At 54.9% G+C, this 12769-nt stretch overlaps 4 protein-coding genes across 4 annotated transcripts; 3 read left to right on the top strand and 1 right to left on the bottom strand.

Annotated features, from left to right (window-relative positions):
- Nucleotides 1–302: 302 nt before the first annotated feature.
- Nucleotides 303–1663, top strand: GCG54_00004242 (NADPH dehydrogenase afvA; the record flags this gene model as incomplete). The annotated part of the gene is made up of 2 exons (XM_045404295.1): nt 303–992; nt 1043–1663. 2 exons carry the CDS (start codon nt 303–305, stop codon nt 1661–1663), a joined length of 1311 nt encoding a protein of 436 aa, XP_045265769.1.
- Nucleotides 1664–2297: 634 nt separating this feature from the next.
- Nucleotides 2298–4176, bottom strand: GCG54_00004241 (Isotrichodermin C-15 hydroxylase; the record flags this gene model as incomplete). Its single annotated transcript, XM_045404294.1, has 5 exons — nt 2298–2466; nt 2618–2784; nt 2867–3181; nt 3252–4034; nt 4102–4176. The coding sequence occupies 5 exons, from the start codon at nt 4174–4176 to the stop codon at nt 2298–2300; spliced, it is 1509 nt and encodes a 502-aa protein (XP_045265768.1).
- A 3312-nt stretch (nt 4177–7488) lies between these two features.
- Nucleotides 7489–8625, top strand: GCG54_00004240 (uncharacterized protein; the record flags this gene model as incomplete). The annotated part of the gene is made up of 1 exon (XM_045404293.1): nt 7489–8625. The coding sequence occupies one exon, from the start codon at nt 7489–7491 to the stop codon at nt 8623–8625; it is 1137 nt and encodes a 378-aa protein (XP_045265767.1).
- A 1298-nt stretch (nt 8626–9923) lies between these two features.
- GCG54_00004239 (Secondary metabolism regulator LAE1) lies at nt 9924–11386 on the top strand (the record flags this gene model as incomplete). Its single annotated transcript, XM_045404292.1, has 8 exons — nt 9924–9986; nt 10042–10071; nt 10142–10232; nt 10289–10491; nt 10551–10588; nt 10665–10802; nt 10858–11274; nt 11326–11386. 8 exons carry the CDS (start codon nt 9924–9926, stop codon nt 11384–11386), a joined length of 1041 nt encoding a protein of 346 aa, XP_045265766.1.
- Between the last annotated feature and the right edge of the window lie 1383 nt (nt 11387–12769).

Below are 12769 nucleotides of genomic sequence, written 5' to 3'. Positions count from 1 at the left end.
CAACTGCCCCATCTTCGCGGGATCTGTCTTCCGCTGTCGGGATTTATAACCTTGTTCATAAATCCCCATCCCCCTTCCGCCCCCAGTTGTCGACGTCAAAAAGACTGACAGCAACATCATCAACTCGAAACCTCTGCCAAAACAGCAAAACACCACAACCGACGCCCGTTGTCGTCACTGACTAGCCTCATCCGCCCCCGGCACAGACAGAACAGAGGACAATCCCCGCACGCACACCCGTCCCATCGCAGCAGCATCGCAATTATTCGCGCACCTCCCACCCCTCTCACAACCCAGCGACAATGACAAAAACCGCAAACAAGCCGGCCCCCAACGTGCCGTTTTACACCCCGGCCCAGGAGCCTCCCGCCGGCACCCCCGTCGACGCCTCCCCCCCGGCCCCGACACTGTTCCAGCCCCTCCGCATCCGCGACCTCACCATCAACAACCGCGTCTGGGTCTCCCCCATGTGCCAGTACTCCGCCCGCGACGGCCACGTGACGGACTACCACCTCGTGCACCTGGGCCAGTTCGCGCTGCACGGCGCGGGGCTGACCATCGTCGAGGCCACCGCCGTCGAGCCGCGCGGCCGCATCTCGCCCGAGGACGTCGGCCTGTGGGCGGACTCGCAGACGGCGCCGCTGAAGCGCGTTGTTGATTTCGTGCACTCGCAGGGCCAGCTGGCGGGGATTCAGTTGGCGCACGCGGGGCGCAAGGCGAGCACGCTCGCGCCGTGGATCACGGAGAAAGTAGGCAAGGCGCTGGCGAAGGAGGAGGAGGGCGGGTGGCCTGAGGATGTGGTCGGGCCGAGCAGTATCCCGTTTGACGAGGGGTGGGCGCTGCCGAAGGAGCTGAGCGTCGAGGAGATTGCTGTGTTGGTGAAGAAGTTTGCCGAGAGCGCGAAGAGGGCTGTCGAGGCCGGGTTCGATGTCATTGAGATCCACGGCGCGCACGGGTACTTGATCTCGGAGTTCTTGTCGCCTCTGAGCAACGTAGGTTGTCCTCTCTCCCATAACAAGACCAGGAACTGACAAACCAACAGCAACGCACCGACCAATACGGCGGCAGCTTCGAGAACCGCACCCGCTTCCTCTTCGAGACCATCAAGGCCGTCCGCGACGTCGTCCCGTCCGGCATGCCGCTCTTCCTGCGCATCTCGGCGACCGAGTGGATGGAGTACGCCGGCGCGCCGTCCTGGACCGTCGACGACTCGCTGCGCCTCGCGAAGCTCCTGCCCGACGCCGGCATCGACCTGCTCGACGTGTCCTCGGGCGGCAACAACCACGCGCAGAAGATTGAGATCTCGCCGTACTACCAGGTCAGCATCGCGGGCAAGATCCGCGCCGCCCTCGAAGAGGAGGGCAAGACGCTGCTCATCGGCGCCGTGGGCATGATCTCGAGCGGCGAGATGGCGCGCAGCATCGTGCAGGCGCGCGGGGAGCAGACGAACGGCGAGGCGAGCGGGCACAAGGGCGTGGACCAGGGCAACTGCGCGACGCTGGAGGTGGACGAGGAGCACGGGCAGGTCACGCAGGCGGACGCGGTGCTGGTGGCGAGGCAGTTCCTGCGGGAGCCGAATTTCGTGTACAAGATTGCGGACGAGATTGGGGTCAAGGTGAAGTGGGCGAACCAGTACCACCGCGCGCCGAGGAGGAAGCATTGACTACATGGTCGGAAAGGGGGCAAGGATGCGAAGTTGTGAGGGGATAGAATTATGAATCATGATGGCGGAGAGAGATGGAGAGACAGAGGAAGACAATAAAAGTAGAGTATTAGAGAAGAGATGCAGAGGAAGAACAGAAATGAAGAGATAGAGCTGAATACGACTTGAGTGTGTTCACCAGGCTTTATATGGGTAGAAGAGATAAGAGAAAGACAAGATGAGGAGCAAGACACCGGAGCAAGAGAAGAGAGAAAAGCAAAGAATAGCATTGGATTATGAGTCGACATCTACTTCAAAAAAATGTGGATATTGCAATGCTATTTAGCTCTCTTAGCCCACGCAATAGGTGAGGCCCAGCCAGAGCGGTTTGACCAATGCTTCATCCAACGCTCAATGCTACGAATTAGTCACAATTGAAAACCGTATCCCGAATTTCGACTTTATCCAAATCTAACACCTGACTTCTTCTACCCCAATACCCGTTGTGATAAAAAAAGCCTGACAAAAATGAAAAGTACAGCTAGGAAGAGTCATACGACCGTAATTTTTCAGAGCTGATGAAGAATCCCCTCAGAAAAAAGAACACACGCCAGAGGGTCTTTGCAACTGTAACCACGACTGCGACTGCTACTGACTACTCCCTCTTCCTGGGCGTCATGTGCACCTTGAGAGGCGGCTTGTTCCAGAGGATGTGGACCTGGTGCTGGTCGCAGCGCAGCCAGTCCCTGCTCTCCTCGGCGAGCTGGAGGTCGAAGTTGTAGATTACGCGGGCGAGGATCATGCGCATCTCTGCGTAGGCGAGGCTGTTGATTTCACGTCCAGTCAGTACTTTGACTTTCTCTTTGGTGTGAACGTGGAAAAGGGGGGGGGGGGGGGGNGGGGGAGGGGGGGGGGGGGGGGGGGGTTCGTATGTAGTTTGAAAAGGGGGTCAGAATAAAGGGAAGGACGACGTACTTCATGCCGAGACAGTTCCTCGGGCCAATGTGGAACGGCTTGAGGGCGTCGAGCGAGTCGTTTGCGAACTCGGGGTCGCCCATCCAGCGCTCCGGGTGGAACTCGAAGGGCTTGCGGAAGTTCTTCTCGTTGTGGTACATTGCCCAGTGCCAGATGTCGAGCGTCGTCTGTTTTTCACGTCAGAATCATTCACCCCAAGATACCAACTCCCTGATTATCATAGAAAAAGGGGCAAGGGACAACACTCACGTTCCCGGGAATCCACTGCCCCAAAATCTCCTGGCCGCCCGGCGGCGTCACGCGGGGCAAAGCGCTCGGGACGGGCGGGTACATGCGCAGGGCCTCCTCGAGGACGGCCTGGAGGTAGTCGAGCTTCGCGGTGGAGATGATGTCGATCTCGTCCTCGGAGGCGAAGGCGGAGCGGACCTCTTCGTTGAGCTTGGCGAGGGTGGACGGGTTGGAGCAGAGGAGGTAGGTGGCGCCGGAGAGGGCGGTGGCGGTTGTCTCGGAGCCGGCGATGATGAGGAGGCGGGAGTGCATGATGAGCTCGGTGCGGGTGAGGGCCTTGCGGTCTGTGTAAGTCACGGTTTGGATGATGCGAGATTGAGGAAAGGAGGATGCTTGGGGAACTCACCTCGTCGCCGGTCTTGTTCAGCATCGACTGCGCAAAGTCAGGCCGCGGCGTGCCCATGGCGATGCGCCGGTCGAGCTTCTCCTCGATGAGCTGGTAATGCGAGACGCGCTTGTCGAGCAGCGACTTGGGCACGAACATCTTGAGCAGCGGCTCGACGAGCTTGTAGCTCTTGAAGACGAAGAAGTAGATGCCGACCTTGATATCGTCAAAAATGAGGCGCACCCAGGGGTGGTAGTCCGAGTTCTCGAGGCAGCCGAAGGACTCGCCGAAGGCCAGGTCGCCGATGATGTCGAAGGTGGTGAAGTTATACCACTGCACGACGTCGAGCGGGCCCTGGCCGGCGATGCTGTGCAGGCGCTCGATGAGTAGGTCGATGTAGGACTTGATGATGGGCTGCTGGTCCTGCATGCTCTTGGCGGAGAAGCCGTGGCTGAGGATGCGGCGGTAGCGCGCGTGGTCCTCGCGGTTGGCGGAGATGAGGTCGGCGTGGCGCTCGTCGATGAAGTCGGGGAGTTTGGCGTTCTCCTCGAGCTTGCCGCCCTTGCGGTGGCCCATGACCTCCTTCCAGGCGTCCGGGGCCTGGAAGGAGAGGAGGGAGGGGGAGAGGCGGACGACGTCGCCGTAGCGGGCGTGCAGGGCGAGGATGTCCTTGTGCGGGTTGCCGCGGAGGAGCATGAGGGAGTAGGGCAGGCGGGAGGCGGCCCAGAGCTTTGGGCCGGGGTGTTTTGCGAGCGGGTGGAGGGTGAGGTTGTAGATTGCTGAGAGGAGGGCGTAGATGAGGGCCTAAGAGGTTGGGTTGGGTGTTAGTTGCTGCTTTGAGGTGTGGCTGGCGTGTAAGTGAGGTTCATACCAGGGAGACGACCACGGTGGGCCAGAGGATGAAGGGGGAGAGCCGTGGGCTCGCTGCTTGGATGTCTGACAACATCCTTTGGCGGTTTGGTAAGTCAGCGGTAGAGGATTATGATGAAGGTGTGGACATGAAGCCGCAACCAGAGGTCCTGCGAGTTGAAGACTGAAAGACTAGAGAAACTAGATTGCCTGATCTCAAAAATCGAGTGCAGACATGTCAACCGGGTCGTCGCAAACTCTTTATATACTGCTTCTCCGCAGCATACACACCTTCACCATATCAAACTTAGAATGACAACGATGGCCCTCTGCACCTTCACAAAACGTCAACGTCACAGGCTGTTTACCATTTCCCCGCCATCCATTCGCCAAAGGAACCCGGCCGGCGGACTGTGCCCGAGTCAAGTCAAGGCACAGACGAGCCCGACAGGACCCTAAGCCTCATACCGCAGGACCGCAGACCGCAGCGGCATCGACTTGCCGGGTATCCTTTCGCGGCTCCAACGCCCCCGGGGCCCATCCGGACGCCGTCATGCATGATACGAACACTCTTGGGTCCCTTCTTTTCCCATATCATCTCGCAGATGCCATGGAGGCGTGGAGTACTCCGCGGGCGAATCTAGAGTTTTCCTGCTCCTTTCCCACTTGGTGATAGGCCCGTCGATCGAGCAACGCCGCTCCCACACCGTGGGCGGGAGAGTGCCCATGACGCGCGGCGGGCCGTTGAGACGATTTGGCCCGCCCGTCGTTCCTAGTCTCGACTCGGGATAGGTTCGCTTTCTCTTTTGCTCATTCCCTCATGGGCACTAGGCGCTAGGCGAGCAAAAGGGGGGGGGGGGGGGGGGGGGGGGGGGGGAANGGCGGGGGGGGGGGGGGGGGGGGGGGGGGGGGGGTGCGGCTGTAAGAGAAGTCGGAAATGTGAGCTGTCGGTAGTCTCATCGTGCAGGGCAGAAACACGGGTAGGCGCAATCCTTCCCGTCGATTCCACACACCCTCTATCCCTGTTTTTTACGGTCAATGATCAATGTGGTATTTGTCGTGCCTTGAGTTCATACAAGACATGTTCAAGGAATGGGCTGCATTTCCTGAGATGGCAGCTCGGCTCCGAGGTTTTGGCGTACGGAAGTGGAGCACACATCCGCTTTGTGCGTGTAAGTCGTCTGGAGTGATGTCGTCGAAGTGGCGGGCACAGGGCGCATCAGGGCTGCTGCTTGGACTGGACATAAGGCAGGCCAGGGGGTGCCGTGGGGAGCACCACAGCGGGTATTGGACTAGAACTCGCCGGGGATGAAAGGGTTTCTGTCGATGGTGGCGGCGACGGATATGCAAGAAGCTACGGCAGGCCGTTCTTTTCCTCGTTTTCGCAGCACCTGTCAACGTCGGTCGAAAAGGGACCTCCCGGTTTGTCATCACCTCTGGCAATGAGCGACAATTCTTGGGCGTGCTTGCATTTGACAGGGTGACACGGCAGCAGAGACCGTTGCAGCTGAGAGCAGAGCATGCATGCTGCACGCAATGTCCAAAAGAGTGTCTCAGAGGGCGCTGCAGCGGGCCGGTGATGGCCCCCGCGGACCCGAAAGTCCGCGCATCCTTGGCGCCCTTGGCCGTGCCCTCCCGGTCTGGCACCCGACGTTGCGGACTTTTGGTGGGGTTCAGACGGGGTTGTGAGAGCCAGATTTGGCGCTAAATCCTGCCGAAGACCTTGCGATCCCCCGACTTTTTGGGAGTTTGGCGTTCCCTTTGCACTCGGCCGTTATGGTCCGGCGTTATGCTGCTGCGCCGCACCATCACGGCGCCGGGGCGCCGCGTGTGTTGGTCTGTTGGTCTGTTGGTCGTTGGTTCACGGTAGACGCGGACGTCCCGGGTATTCGGGATGGCAGCTACCTAGGATGCGATGAACGTGATCGTCGTCTCTGCGATTCAGTCTGAACGCCAGTTGACGTTTGTGACGTTCGGGCGATGACACGGGGTTTGGGTTGAGTGTTTGGTGGTGTGGTGGAAGCCCTCCCTCCCTCCCTCCTGTCTGCCAACTTGCGCACAGGCTCGGCAGCAGTTTCTCTCATTCGCTTCGATGGGCATTGCTGATCAAAGTACAGACGTATCCTTTGTGGTTATTGTCCGCCAAAGCCTCAAGGTACCTCTTTTTCAGAGGTCATCCGAAGTCGAGAGTTTTCGATGCTCGCCCTCTCCCGCGTTACCTCCGCACCATCTCCGCGTTAGGTTTCCCGCGGCCGGCGCGGCGAGGCGAGGTGTGTCGCGTGGATCGAACAGCCCTTTCGACAAAACATGCAAATCTCGGGACATGACGCGGAAGGAGGTGATGTGGCGGCAGGGACCGTATTCGGGAGATTTCTACCGAAAGGGAGGCATCATGTGGGCTATGCTACGCGGATCACGACCACCATTCCAGATGACGCCGTTGCAAACCCAAGAGTTGGCATCGACGATTGCCTGCTTTCCATTTGCGCTCAGCCGGCAGCCTTCCAATACACTCATGCTGGCGATGACGAAAGGGGGCAAGGGGCCGGTTCACTTGCCTCTTGAGACTTTCCCCTTCGATCGACGTCTTGTTACGGGTTGGGCCGCTTCATTGAAGCACGCATCTCCGGCATTCAGTCTCCTTTAGACGTCTGGGTAGGAATTGCTTCCCATAAAGATGCAAGGCCACGTCAAAATATTGCTGCAAAATTAACAGCCAGACAAGATCACCGTCAAGCGAATTGGAGTCCAGAAACAGAGCTAGACCGGTGATCGCCAATCTTGCATCGGCACTGGTAGGCCGTTTGCCTGCAAGTAAGCCAATGCTGCACACCCGCAGGAGTATAATGCTGATTGAAGCAATCGGAGTCAATCCAACTCGAACAGAATGGTATCATTATGGCGACTCGCATTCGTCCTTGGACATGCTCGCTGTGACTATGTTCCTGGCATCACATGTGTATCTATCCGCAAGCAACAACAGGCAAGACAGAACTAATTCAATAAAGAATGTAACCAACGTACACAAAACGAAAAGTCGGCTTGAGCCTCCGACTTTCTGCATCATTATTCCGACTGGTAAACCCCGACATTCTGGCTCAAAACGGCAAGGAAACTCAACGGAACCGGCAGGTCAAGCCGAGGGGTCCGAGATCGGGCCACGGGGACAGGGGTCCGACCGGCGCCCCGCAGCATGCAAATCCTCGGAGAGGGACCGGCTTACTTCGGTCCACCCGTTTACACATCCTCAGACCATATTCAACGACGCTCATTTTGCTTCTTGAAGCGCCCAAACCCTCTTCTTCAACTCACTCCTCCAGTCCCAAGGTGAAAGTTCTCTAGAAACTCACTCGCACACCAGCGAACCTCCCCCACCAGAAATCGCAGACACCAACACCCCGCCCCCACCATGGCTTTCACAGTCCTGTCCGACGAGGACGTAAAACATCTCTTCCAGAACTTCGGCCCCGACGACGTCGCCCACATGTCAGACGTCCTCACGGACGCCTTCCTCTCCTACTCCGTTGGCCAGGAAGCGCAGTACCAGCCGCACCGCGCCGCCGTCGTCCGCCCGGACGGCACCACCGGCCTCTTCATGCCCGCGACCATGGAGGGCGGCATGTCCGTCAAGGTCGTCGGCCTCCCGCCGCCGCACGCCGCGGCCAGCGGCCTGCGCTGCGTGCTCACCGTGTGCGACGGCACCGGCCGCGCCGTCGGCGTCATCAACGCCGAGGAGCTGACCGCCTTCCGCACGTCGCTGGGCTCCATCCTGCTGTACCGCTACCGCCAGGCGACGGAGAAGATTGTGGTCTTTGGCGCGGGGAAGCAGGCGCTGTGGCACCTGCGTCTGGCGCTCGTGCTGCGCGGCGGGGATGTGAAGAGCGTCACGATCGTGAATCGGTCGGAGGGTCGCGCGCGCGAGCTGATTGAGCGGTTGCGGCAGATGGGTGCCGCGAGTGGTGTTGGGGACTGCGCGGGGGTGGAGTTCTCCGTCATCGAGGCCGCGCCGGGGACGACGCCTGCCGATGAGAGCGGGCTGCGGGCTGCTGTCGAGGAGAGCGATGTGATTTTCTGCACGACGCCCTCGACTGAGCGGCTGTTCCCCGCGGAGTGGCTGACGTCGGAGCGCGCGACGGCCAAGACGCGGTATATCGCCGCCATTGGGTCGTACAAGCTCAGCATGAAGGAGATCGACCCCGACTTCCTCCGGGCCGTCATCGACACGCCGCTGGGGGCGTATGCGCCGTCGCAGGGTGAGAAGAAGGATGGCGTGATCTTTGTGGACAGCCGGGAGGCGTGCTTCCTGGAGGCCGGCGAGCTTGTGGAGGCCAAGATCCCCGCGGAAAAGATTGTCGAGGTTGGCGAGTTCACGGACAGGCTGCGGAAAGCGGGCGACGATGAGGCGAAGGGGCTGAAGGAATGGCTTGCGAATGGGCTTGTTGTGTATAAGAGTGTTGGCATTGGAATCATGGACTTGTCGCTTGGAAAGGTTATTCTGGAGCTCGCTGGGAAGCACAAGGTCGGCACCACCTTGGCGAAGTTCTAGACGCGTAGCAGTTGGAATTAGTATGCCTCAGATGTAGAGAGCAAGTGAAATTGTTTGCGACAGTGCTTCCACAATCATCTTGTGTCATTAAGTGTTTGGTCCATGGCATAAAAACCGCTAGTATGAAGGTTACTGCTTGAGCAAAAAAGCAGCTGCCTGTTTGGGTCCCGGTTCGGGCCCGGAATAGCCCCGCTTTTCCGGCACCTTACCCCAGGTAAATCCTGCCGGCGCTTTATCCTACGCCAACTCCCTTGTCCGCCCCAACTGGCAGGTTCGGCGTAAGGTTATTTGGGTCAAAAACCAAGGCGGAAGTAATGCTGTGGTCATGAGTTTGTCGCGTGCCTCTGGCAGAACCCTGCGGCATGATGCCCCACGGATCGGGCAAACTAACACGTTGTGTAGTTGCAGGTATCTGGGTGGTTCGCTTGCTTGCGGGTGTTGGTGACTTGTGATTGAGTATGAAGACCAGGAATGGAATCGAAACGCCACATCAATTCTGACGGGTCTTCTACCAAAGTACGCTATATATACGACGCTAGAGTGAAGGTTAATTTCGAGACTTCTCAGTATATGTGGCTTCATTCGTATAGTTTCTGTAAATGCTCTACTCTTTTGACGTTGTACTTCGATCACATCAAGGCTGGTGCGTTTTTTACTCAGAACTGAGGCACCTCAGTGGTTGCAGAAACACATGCACATAGCGATCCCTCCTTTAGACGGAGCCCTTTCCCAAGTGCATTTGCTGCTCTTCGCCTGCTCTACAACCTTTGAATATGTGGGTTGTGAAACTTCCTCATAGGTACCCAATGGTCCTGACAGGATGTTGCATCCAGCCTTGTGTAAAACAAACCTAACGAATCAAACCCTAACATGCTGGCTGAAAGAACTCCATTTACTGCATGGTTCTGCACCGGGGAGCGCGGAAGACGACAATTAAAGTGGGGGACATCGTTGGTTCAGTTCTTTCAAGTTGCATCTAAAGCCAGGGTCCTAGATGGTTCCTTCCCAACACAGCTTGTTAGATACCTCAATTGATCACGCCCAGACAGTTACTCCGAGCGGGGCGACGATAGCCTGCCAAACATCAAGGATACCTGCCGCATATGCAACATTCATCACTTGTCCCCGGTCAGAAAGAGGGGATGAACGACTGGGCTTGAACACCTCCCCGGAGGTAAATACAACAGCTTCCCACGTCCCTCTCAATCCAATTTTCCACAAAATAATCACAGTCAAGTCTCGACGGCTGTTCCAGGTGTGCCCTTTGGCATCTCTCGTTGCTCACGAACTCGTCCAAAATGGCCCAATCATCCGCCAACATTCCCAACAATAACGGAGAAGTTGTCCTCGCCGCTGATGAGGTGTGCATGACGCCCCCGCTTGAGTTGCCGATGTGTGCTAATCAACGCATTATAGCCAACAGATGACTCTGCATCAGAGCTCGGAGTGAGTGGACCATTGACTCCCACCAACAACGCAGACAAGAGCGATATTTTGTAACGCCCAGCTTGACTAGAGCATTGCGTCATCGACCGCCAGTGTTAGCAGTTCTATCCTTGACTATCGCACCGAGAATGGCAGGACATATCACCGGTATAAGGATGGAAGTATGGATGCCTCCCCCGACACTTTCCAAGCCCATACAAATGTTGAACGTGCTCAGAATACAGTTATCCCAACGACGAGAGGGAAAATGATCGCCTCGAAATGCAGCACAACCTCTTCCTCGTCACGTACGACAACAAGCTGGGAACAGCGCCGCCCAATGACAAGAGTCTGGGCGTCAAGGTGAAGCGGGTTCTGGACGTCGGCACGGGGACTGGAGTGTGGGCGATCGAGTTTGGAGATGAGCATCCTGAAGCCGAGGTAAGACGGCATAGAGCCTGCTCTTTCGACGACGTTTGCGCAAGCTGACCGTACTGCAGGTACTCGGCATTGACTTGTCTGCCATTCAGCCAGACTTGTAGGAGCCCTACATTGTCTTTACTTTGGGTTTGCGAAAGTAGTGTGAGAAAGTCTAGCGGCTGACGATGTCCCAGCGCCCCGCCGAACGTCAAGTTCGAGATTGACGACATCGAAGAACCTTGGACATTCTCCCAGCCTTTCGATTACATCCACAGTCGAATGATGACCTCCAGCCTGTCGGACTGGCGAGTCTATCTACAGAGATGCTACGAGTTAGCCCCTCGTTCCTAACCCTCACCCCTAAAAGTCTCATGCTTAGTCTCATAGCGGTCTTGCCCCTGGCGGCTATTTCGAGATGAACGAGATGGACTACCCCACGTCCGACGACGGCACCCTCCGGAAAGAGCACGCTCTTCACAGATACCTCGATCTAGTCTTCGGCGCCCTCGAAAAATCCGGGCGCGCGTTCCAAAGCATCCCGGCGCTGAGGGACATGATGGTCGACATAGGCTTCCGCGACGTGACGATGACGAAGTACAAGTGGCCAACGAACCCGTGGGCGAAGGACGCGAAACATAAGAAGATTGGAGCCTGGAACAACGAAAATCTGAATGCGGGCGTCGAAGCGTGGGCCATGGCACCGTTTACCCGAATCCACGGCTGGACGCAGGAGAAGGTTCAAGTCTTCTTGGTCGATGTCCGGAAGGATTTGGGAAATCGGAGGATTCATGCTTATTGGCCCATGTAAGCGTGATTTTCTGAGGCTTATGAGTGCGTGCGGCTAACGATAGGAAGATACTCTCTTTGGGGACGGAAGCCTACGGTGGAAGAGGCTGGAGGGGCCGCTGGCAACTGAAATGGCTTGAGCAGCCATGGATAGCTGAGGGACCGCTTGCATTTTCTGCAGATCGCTCCTTCATGAGGCAAATGCCCTTTCGCAATTGTTTTCATGTTTTGATAGTAGCCAGGGAAAACGTTCTACTTACCTACCCGATTCAGAAACCGGTGGCCCTTGTTCTTGGCAGTGTCCGTTGGTTCAACTCGTATCTTTTGACGAACCGCGGGTTGTCCGATTCGCTCGGGATTGTCCATTGCATTGCATGTGTTCTGCATCGCGCGGCAGTGGGTAAATTCGGGGCTCAATCGTTGCTATTTGTTGGATCTGGGGCATGAACCAAGGGTTCGAGATGTGTTTCCCCATCACGGAAGGCTGGCTGTTCCAACACGGAATAAACCCCAGTAGCAAGTTGCGTTTGAAGAACCAACAGACTCGTCGACAATCATCGGCACCGGTTGCTTATGCATTACTCGTCACAAACATGCTGTGAGATGGTAGTCGGCTGGGCCTGGGCCCGAGGCCCAAACCCCAGCCCGAATCCCGCCTTTATATAAGGGATCAGCTACACCACTTTATAGCTAGGTACGCCTAGCACTTATAGCTAGATTAATTAAGCTACTTTATATAGGTTATAAGCCCTCTAAATACCTAAATCTATCTACTAAATAATAAAGTTATTCCTAAGTAGCTATTAGGACTTTAACTTTATAGTTTAATAATTATTATAAAGTAATTAATAGATTATTAAACTACTAAAAGTAATACTTCTAAGTAGAGGTTATAACTATTATAATATATATCCCCTACTTATAAAATCTCTTTAATCCTTAAGTTATTAAAATTAATAAATTATTTAATAATTATTATAGTTATATAGTAATAACTACTTAATAAATATCTAATAATTACTTATAATTACTCTTTAAACCTCTCTTAAATTATTAAATTAATTAAATAAATTAATATATTTTTAATTAGTAATCTAATTCTATCTTCTTCTAACTTTACTAAAAAGGGATTATTTTAAACTAACCCTCCCCCTTCTTCTACTATAAACCTTATAATTAGAGTAGCTATATAGAAAGTAACTAATAAAGGATTAGATCTAAGAAGTCTAATATATAATACTATCCCTAAGTTAACTAAAACTATAAATTTTAAGTTATAGGAGATTAATTTTAAGAATACTTTTAAAGTAATAAGATTACTTTTCTACTTAATAACTAAAGGGATATTAGTTAGATATAATAGAGATATAGTTTTTAAAGAAAATAAAGTAGTAGTAGTTAAAGATTTAAGTTTTTTAAATAATCTAATATTTATAGGTTTTATACTTACTAGATAGTTATTTATAGAGAAGATTTAATATAATCTCTTAGAAGAAATAATTAATAATAGTCT

This window comes from Colletotrichum gloeosporioides (genome assembly GCF_011800055.1).
Source record: "Colletotrichum gloeosporioides strain Lc1 chromosome Unknown consensus_34, whole genome shotgun sequence".
NCBI lineage: Eukaryota > Fungi > Ascomycota > Sordariomycetes > Glomerellales > Glomerellaceae > Colletotrichum > Colletotrichum gloeosporioides.
Note: the sequence above shows the minus strand (reverse complement) of the source record. Positions and strands in the feature narration are given on the sequence as shown.